We start from the raw sequence: 7,866 nt of genomic DNA on the forward strand, positions 1-7,866 counted from the left end.
ATTAGTGCTGGCACTCCACCCGCCTTGAGGTTACCGCTTTAGCGGAGAAGGAGATTCAATTCCTGCCTTGATGAGTTGCTTTTGTCCCACCCCCAGCCTGCTGCCTGGTTTTTCCCTAAGGAAACCCCCCAGGATCCCACTGTGAAATTGTCTCTGTCATTCCTTTCTCTGACTAACTAGCCCCAACTCCCCAAGTAGCTGTGACTGGCCCATGCCCTGGAATGTCCCACAGACGGGTTTGCTTGGGGCAAGTGGCCTTGGCTTTCACAGGAGATGCCCAGCACCTGCGCTGTGGTTAGTACCAAAGCCGGGTCCCGGCCCCGGCCCCGGAGCGAATCCAGCGACTATGAAAGGGCAGTTGTCAAACAACGGCTGATTACAGATGTCCGCAGTGTCCTAGCCATGCTGGTGCCAGGCGGCTAGCGAGACAAGGTGGTGAGGTAATACCTTTGACTGGCCCAGCATTGAGGACAAAGGCGGAAAGAAAGCCAGGCTCCCTCCACGCGCGTCCTGCAGGCTACGGTCTCTCCTTGTCCCCACAGCGCGTTCCCCGCTGGGCCAGCCGGGGAGGGGAGAGGGTGGTGGAGCCTAGGGGCAGCCACTGGTCTGTCTGGGTCGTGGGGGTAACATCGGCCCCCTAGGGAGTCACCAGGGTTAACTAGAGCCGAGCACTGTTGTTAACCCCTCCCCCCGCTGCTGGGCGGCGGTTCCCAGGCGTGTAGGGGCACCTGAACTGTTAAACGGGCAACAGAGCTAGAGAATCCAAGCGGGGCAGCCACACGGGCCGGGCATCCTGGTGGGCAAGGGGCGGGCGGAAAAGTGCCCTGGGAAAGCGCAGCAGGGGAACCGCCATGGGGGGAGCGTGTGCAAGGCAGGGCAGCCAGGGCGAGGGAAATGCCTCGAAAGCCACGCCCGGGCTCCTGGTGTCTCGCTTGGGGGCGCGGGCTGATCTGGAGCCCGTGAGCAGGGTCAGCGCTGGCCTGCAAAGCCAGGGCGCTCAGGCCCTGTGCACGTTAGAGGCTTCTCAGACCCCCGTACGCCCCCCCCCACTGCAGGGTCCTCGCCTGCCCACAGCACCACACAGCCAGGCTGCAGACCGGGGGCGATGCCACGTCACATGTCGCTGGGGCTCTGTGCCCACAGACCCCCCGGGCCCCTCATCACAGGGGGGCACCCCAGGAGACGGAGGGAGTGTTGATAGCAGGGGGTTGACTGCTCAGAGCGAGCTCCCCAGCAACACCTGTGGTCCCACCCCCTCGCCCTCCTCTCAGGCCCTTCCTGGGATCTCCTGCCCCCTCCCTCCACTGTCCTCCCCGCCGCAGGGAGGTGCCTGGTCCAGCCCCCTCCTCCTTCACTGAACACTGAGTTACCAGAGCTACTCGCTTCCTTCTGCGCCCCACCTCCGCAGCCCATCGCCAGTCTCCCCCACCCCGTGTCTCCCCCAGCCCATCCCTCCCCTTGTGTCTCCCCCAACCCATCCTCCACTCCCCGTGTCTCCCCCAGCCCATCCCTCCCCTCGTGTCTCCCCCAACCCATCCTCCACTCCCCGTGTCTCCCCCAGCCCATCCCCCATGCCCCGTGTCCCCCAGCCAATCCCGCACCCCCCGTGTCTCCCCCAGCCCATCCCCCACCCCCGTGTCTCCCAGCCCATCCCGCACCCCCCGTGTCTCCCCCAGCCCATCCCTCCCCTCGTGTCTCCCCCAACCCATCCTCCACTCCCCGTGTCTCCCCCAGCCCATCCCCCATGCCCCGTGTCCCCCAGCCCATCCCGCACCTCCCGTGTCTCCCCCAGCCCATCCCTCCCCTCGTGTCTCCCCCAACCCATCCTCCACTCCCCGTGTCTCCCCCAGCCCATCCCCCATGCCCCGTGTCCCCCAGCCAATCCCTCCCCTCGTGTCTCCCCCAACCCATCCCTCCCCCCGTGTCTCCCCCAGCCCAGCCCCCACCCCCGTGTCACCCCCAGCCCATCCCTCCCCCCGTGTCACCCCCAGCTCATCCCCCATCTCTGCCATCCCCCATGGTTCCCCATCTCTGCCACCCCATCCCATCCCCCACCCTCCCATGCCTCCCTAGCCCATCCCCCATCTCTGCCACCCCCCCATGGTTCCCATCTCTGCCACCCCGTGCCTCCCCAATCCCATCCCCCACCCCCAGGCCTCCCTCCCCCTCCACATTCCACTCTGCGTCCGTCACCCACTGCGTGCGAGTTCAAACTTTCGAACCTGCCAATCAGGACACATCGGGGGCGGGGTTTAGGCGAGGGGCGTGGCGTCGAGGAGGGACACACCCTACCTCCCCAGCCCTCGGGCACAACGCCCCGCCCCTTCGCCTTCGCCCCGCCCCCTCGGGTATATAAGGCCCCGCCCGGGGGGCAGCCCAAAGTTCTTCTCACTGGAGACTCCCTAAAGGGTCGGATAGTGAGAGACGCCGCTGCCCCGCTACCGCCATGGTGAGTTCGCGGCCCGGGTTCGGGACCCCACCCCGGCGAGCTTTCCGCCCGGGACCGTGCGCACTTGGGGGGGGGGGGGGCGGCATTGTGTGGGGGAGGGGGCGGGCTGGTGCAGCCGCAGCTCGGCATGCGAGGGGGGAGGGGCAGCGGGTGTAGCGACCCCCCCGGGCACGCGTGGGCCGCCCCCACGCACTCGCCGCTCCCGGCCCCAGCCCCCGCTGCGCGCAGGGCGCCTCGCCCCGGCTGTGCCCGGCGGAGACCCGGGGCGCCCCGTGACCTTGGGCGGCCCCCACGTGCCGCGGGGCCCGGAGCATCCCCGGGCCGCGCCCTGGGCTCCTTGCTGCGCCACGCGGGGCGGGGCGTGGGGGCGGGCCGGGCTCGGCCGGAGGCGGAAGCTCGCTCGGGTGGGGGGGGATCTCTGCCCTGTAGCCGGCTCGGATAGGCCCCGTGCGTGGGTTTCCCCGGGGGGGGGGGACAGGGCGGCGGGGGGAGCTCGTGCGGGCGGGAGTTCCCCGGGACCGGCCAGGCTCGCATGTGACCCGGAGCTCGCTGCCCCGGGCCGAGCTGGGGGCGATGCCGCCAGGAGCGCCCTGGGTCGGGGCATTGTGGGCAGGCGGGTATAACGCCTGGCCGCGTATTTCATGGCGGGGGGGGGGGGGGGGCGCTTTACAGTGATGGGGGACCGGCCCCCCCCCAGCTACAGTCGGGGTAATGAGATCCGGGCCCCGCTGGCCTGGGAATCCGCTGCTGCAGCCACACTGGGGCATGGGACCCAGGAGTCCGACCGCTCCCTGCTGGGCCCAGAGCCTGCGTTCGCCCGGAGACCTGGGCCCTGCGGCTCCGAAGGGGTAGGAAGCTGGTGCCGTGTGAACCGACGCGGCGTCCGCAGCTGCAGGTGACTCGGGTCGGGCGCAGTGGGACGGGGCTGGAAAGATGCCACGGACGCAGAGAGGGGAACCAGGGCTTGGGCAAGGTGAGGTAGGAGGGGCGGTTCACAGCCCGACTGCAAAGAGGAAGTGACGCTGGCTGAAGGGGGATTAGGCTGTTCCCAAGCCAAACCGGGTACAAGATTCAGGTTTCAAATAGGAGCATGCAACTATCCCCCCACATGCATGGGAGGCCAGCGCTTTATACTGGTTCTGCGCCCCGGGGATCTGCCCGTGTGGCCACGCACAGGCTTCCGGGCCCTGCACCTCGCACTTGCGTGCAGCCCTGACTCACCTGCGCTTGCTAGGTGGGGATGAGTAATCCTCATCAGGAGAACAATGGGTTAGTCAGCCCTTCGCAGGGCTAGTGATGACTTCATTTTCAAAGGGCATTTAGGGCAATCGACATGTAAAATGAACTGAGGGGCAATGTTCCGTGGCCTCCAACCAGAAATTGCAACCTGACCTTTGCCAGCTCTTCTGGATGCCTCAGTTTCCCCTTTGTGAGGAGGAGGCGAATGTCCTACCCCTGCTGGGGAGGAGGGTCAGGGTTTGCGCTGTTACCCAGAACTGTGAGCCAGGCCGTAAAGCCGCAGAAGCCCTGTGCTGGCGACTATGGAGAGGAAACACTTTTGGAGACAACGTTCCAAATCTTTCTGAGATGCTTGTGGAACGTTTCCGGCTCCTACAAGTTCAGTCCCTGGGCTTCTCTGGGGGGCAGCCAGATCTCCGCTTCGGCTGGGATTTCTGGCCACTGTAACCTCTCCTTAAGAAATGAGGCTGTTTTCCAGGCCTTGCAGCTGGCTGTGCTCTCGCTAGACTCGCCGCCCCTACGGGGTTAAAAACGGCTGACCACAGCCCTTCAAATTACAGCTCTTGCGGCGGCTTATCGGGCGTGTTTTTCCGTGAGTCAGATGGCTGGAGCTTGCTGGTTTAATCTGGCTTAAAGGGGAAAAAGGGCCTTCTATTGAAAGAATCGGCCTGAAGCGGAGGCTGAATTGGCTCAGTGAGGGTTACACAATCGCTGGGGGACCGTGGCTCAGGGACTGAAAGGGGGAATTTGCATGTTTCCATGGGGCCCGTCAGGAATGTTCCCTGGCGCTGGAGGCTAGCCTGCCGGGATAGAAACTCCTGGGACCCAGTCAGAAGCAACAGTTCGGTTACTAGGCTGCAGCTGAGAACTTGCTGCCTCATCACATGTCTGACATTGGTTCAAATCTGCTTTGACCCTGCAAGCCAGAGCTGCTTTGACTCTCTGCTTTGACGGCCCAGCCAGCCTGTACTGTGGCTTCTCTGCTGCTGTGGTCAAGGGAAAAACCTTGTCTGGCCTGGTTCGGGAGCCTTGTGTGATCTGGTGGAGGCCTTGGCTAAAGAAACGGTTCCTTAACAATCACGGCATATTCTTCCCACCTGGGGGAATGGTACTTGGGTGTCAGGGCAGCTCCCTTCCTGCTGGGTTCCTCATGGCTCCTCTCTGGCCTAGAGACAGTCTCCTGGAGGTGTCTGCACTGCAGGTCACGTGGCTCATTCATATCTCGCACCGTCATGCCCCATGATCAGCTGGTGACACTGGGTGCAAAACGACCCCCAGCCAGGCTGTTAATGTCCCTTTCTCCCCGCAGCGTGAGTGCATCTCTATCCACGTCGGCCAGGCTGGTGTCCAGATCGGCAATGCCTGCTGGGAGCTCTACTGCCTGGAACATGGGATCCAGCCGGATGGCCAGATGCCCAGCGACAAGACCATCGGCGGAGGAGACGACTCCTTCAACACCTTCTTCAGTGAGACGGGCGCTGGCAAGCACGTCCCCAGAGCCGTCTTTGTGGACTTGGAGCCAACGGTCATAGGTGAGTACGCAAAGCCATCACTTTCTGGGCTCCCTTGTAACTCACGTGCCTATAGCAGACAGCTGCAGTGCATGGACGGCGGGGAGACAAACTCTGCCTTTCCTCTCCCCAGATGAAGTGCGCACCGGGACCTACCGCCAGCTCTTCCACCCCGAACAGCTCATCACCGGCAAGGAAGATGCTGCCAACAACTATGCCCGTGGGCACTACACCATTGGGAAAGAAATCATCGACCTGGTTCTCGACAGGATCCGCAAGCTGGTGAGTGAGTCTCTTGCCAGCGAGGCCGATCTGGGGCGTGCCCACAGCACTGTCTGGGGCACCAGTCTCGGCAGGAGAATGGCGCTGACACGTGTTTGTGCCGACCCCTGTTCTGCCGGAATTGGCTCCCTAGCGAACATCTCCTGTTCCGGACAAGAGCGAGTGGAGCAGGGAGGCGCTGAGCTCCTGTGGTCTGGGATAGCTAGGGTAATGGAGTGCAGTGAGTGTGCTGGCGAAGGGAGGGATGTGGACTTGCATTGGTCCCAGACCCAGTCTGTCGGGGAGGTACCAGTCCACGCTGGAGCAGGCGGTCATGTTAGGAGTGCACTCTGGAAAGCGGTGGTGAAAAGGTATGTCCGCATTCCCAGATTGGGTCAGTGGGTGTGTAAAGAGCTTTGCCTCACTTGTCTAGCGTAGATGAGCCCTTTGGTACAGTGACTATCCCGTCTTGGATCTCCCTGATGGGAGGGTTTTGGGGTGTGAGGGGGGGGGGTGGGGTGTCTGCACCCACATCTCGCAGGTATTGGTAGTTTTGGATTTAATGCAGGGTTGGAACAGTCTGGCCCCCCCCATGGGACAGGGCATGAAAGGAGCAGACAGGCTTATTCACCTGGCTTGGTTTCAGCCTGGCTAGTTCTCAAACTCCTGAACAGCTGCCTTCCCTGCCCCACTTCCTTGTGGGGAGCCATCTGCCCCGGTGTGACACTGGAGGGAAACTACCTCCATCTCCACCCTCTTCCCCAGGCAGAGAATCACAGGTAATAGGCGGTTGGGTGTGAAAGACTCAGCTCTGAAGAGCTGCTGTCTCTAGAGTGGTGAGACGTCGCTGTGGGCTCCTTGTGGAGGTCTGAGCCCCGAACCCACTGCCTCTTCCAGGAGGTAAGGTTAGGAGCCAGTGAACTGGCAAGGCGGGGGACCAGCTGTCAGTCTTGTGGCCAAAAGGCTTGCCGGGGCAGATACTTCTGTCCTAGCTGTTTGGCTTTGCAGTACCTGTGGGTACGTCTATACTTACCTGCTGGTTCGGCAGCAAGCCATCGATTTTCTGGGATCGATTTATTGCATCTTGTCTAGATGCGATAAATTGATCCCAGAAGTGCTCGCCATCGACACAGGTAATCCTGCTCTGCGAGAGGAGTAGGCGGAGTCGATGGGGGAGCCTGCCTGCCGCGTGTGGACCAGCCCTTAGTCTCGGTTTCCCAAACTGTAATTCTGCGATCAAAGAGCAGGGCTGGCAAAGATGGCCTGGGTTTGTGTGCCCAGGAGTTCCGTGCATTTTCCAGAGGCAGCTTGTAACTTTTTTCCCCTCTAACAGGCCGACCAGTGCACAGGTCTCCAGGGCTTCCTGGTCTTCCACAGCTTTGGAGGTGGCACTGGTTCTGGGTTCACCTCCCTGCTGATGGAGCGTCTGTCCGTTGACTATGGCAAGAAGTCCAAGCTGGAGTTCTCCATCTACCCTGCTCCTCAGGTCTCCACCGCAGTGGTGGAGCCCTACAACTCCATCCTGACCACCCACACCACCCTGGAGCACTCGGACTGCGCCTTCATGGTAGACAACGAGGCCATCTATGACATCTGCCGCAGGAACCTGGATATCGAGCGCCCCACCTACACCAACCTGAACCGCCTTATTAGCCAGATCGTGTCCTCCATCACTGCCTCCCTCCGATTTGATGGTGCCCTGAATGTAGATCTGACCGAGTTCCAGACCAACTTGGTGCCCTATCCCCGTATCCACTTCCCTCTGGCCACCTATGCCCCAGTCATCTCTGCTGAGAAAGCTTACCATGAGCAGCTGACTGTAGCAGAGATCACAAACGCTTGCTTTGAGCCAGCCAACCAGATGGTGAAATGTGACCCTCGCCACGGGAAATACATGGCCTGCTGCCTGTTGTACCGTGGGGACGTGGTTCCCAAAGATGTCAATGCTGCTATTGCCACCATCAAAACCAAGCGTAGCATCCAGTTTGTGGACTGGTGCCCAACTGGCTTCAAGGTTGGTATCAACTACCAGCCTCCCACTGTGGTTCCTGGCGGTGACCTGGCCAAGGTGCAGCGGGCTGTGTGCATGCTGAGCAACACAACAGCTGTTGCCGAGGCCTGGGCTCGTCTGGACCACAAGTTTGACCTGATGTATGCCAAGCGTGCCTTTGTTCACTGGTACGTAGGGGAGGGGATGGAGGAAGGCGAGTTCTCGGAGGCGCGGGAGGACATGGCTGCCCTAGAGAAGGATTACGAAGAGGTGGGGGCGGATAGCGTTGAGGGCGAGGACGAAGGAGAAGAGTATTAACTTGCCTCGTCTCTTCCCTGTGCTGTCACTTCAGTTCTGTTTTCTCTGTTCCTGTAAAACTCTCCACTGTCCTGTAGCCATTAAAAGTGCTCTTCCTA

At 61.9% G+C, this 7,866-nt stretch overlaps 1 protein-coding gene across 1 annotated transcript; it reads left to right on the forward strand.

Annotated features, from left to right (window-relative positions):
• Positions 1-2,349: 2,349 nt before the first annotated feature.
• On the forward strand, positions 2,350-7,866 carry LOC128828132 (tubulin alpha-1C chain). The gene is made up of 4 exons (XM_054012523.1): positions 2,350-2,449; positions 4,998-5,220; positions 5,333-5,481; positions 6,794-7,866. The coding sequence occupies exons 1-4, from the start codon at positions 2,447-2,449 to the stop codon at positions 7,766-7,768; spliced, it is 1,350 nt and encodes a 449-aa protein (XP_053868498.1). The 5' UTR covers positions 2,350-2,446; the 3' UTR covers positions 7,769-7,866.

Source organism: Malaclemys terrapin, chromosome 23 (assembly GCF_027887155.1).
Source record: "Malaclemys terrapin pileata isolate rMalTer1 chromosome 23, rMalTer1.hap1, whole genome shotgun sequence".
Lineage (NCBI taxonomy): Eukaryota > Metazoa > Chordata > Testudines > Emydidae > Malaclemys > Malaclemys terrapin.

Coding starts and splice junctions, on each gene's coding strand:
- LOC128828132 (XM_054012523.1), top strand. Junction 5,221..5,332: donor CTTGGAGCCAACGGTCATAG/GTGAGTACGCAA, acceptor TCCTCTCCCCAG/ATGAAGTGCGCACCGGGACC. Junction 5,482..6,793: donor TCGACAGGATCCGCAAGCTG/GTGAGTGAGTCT, acceptor CCCCTCTAACAG/GCCGACCAGTGCACAGGTCT.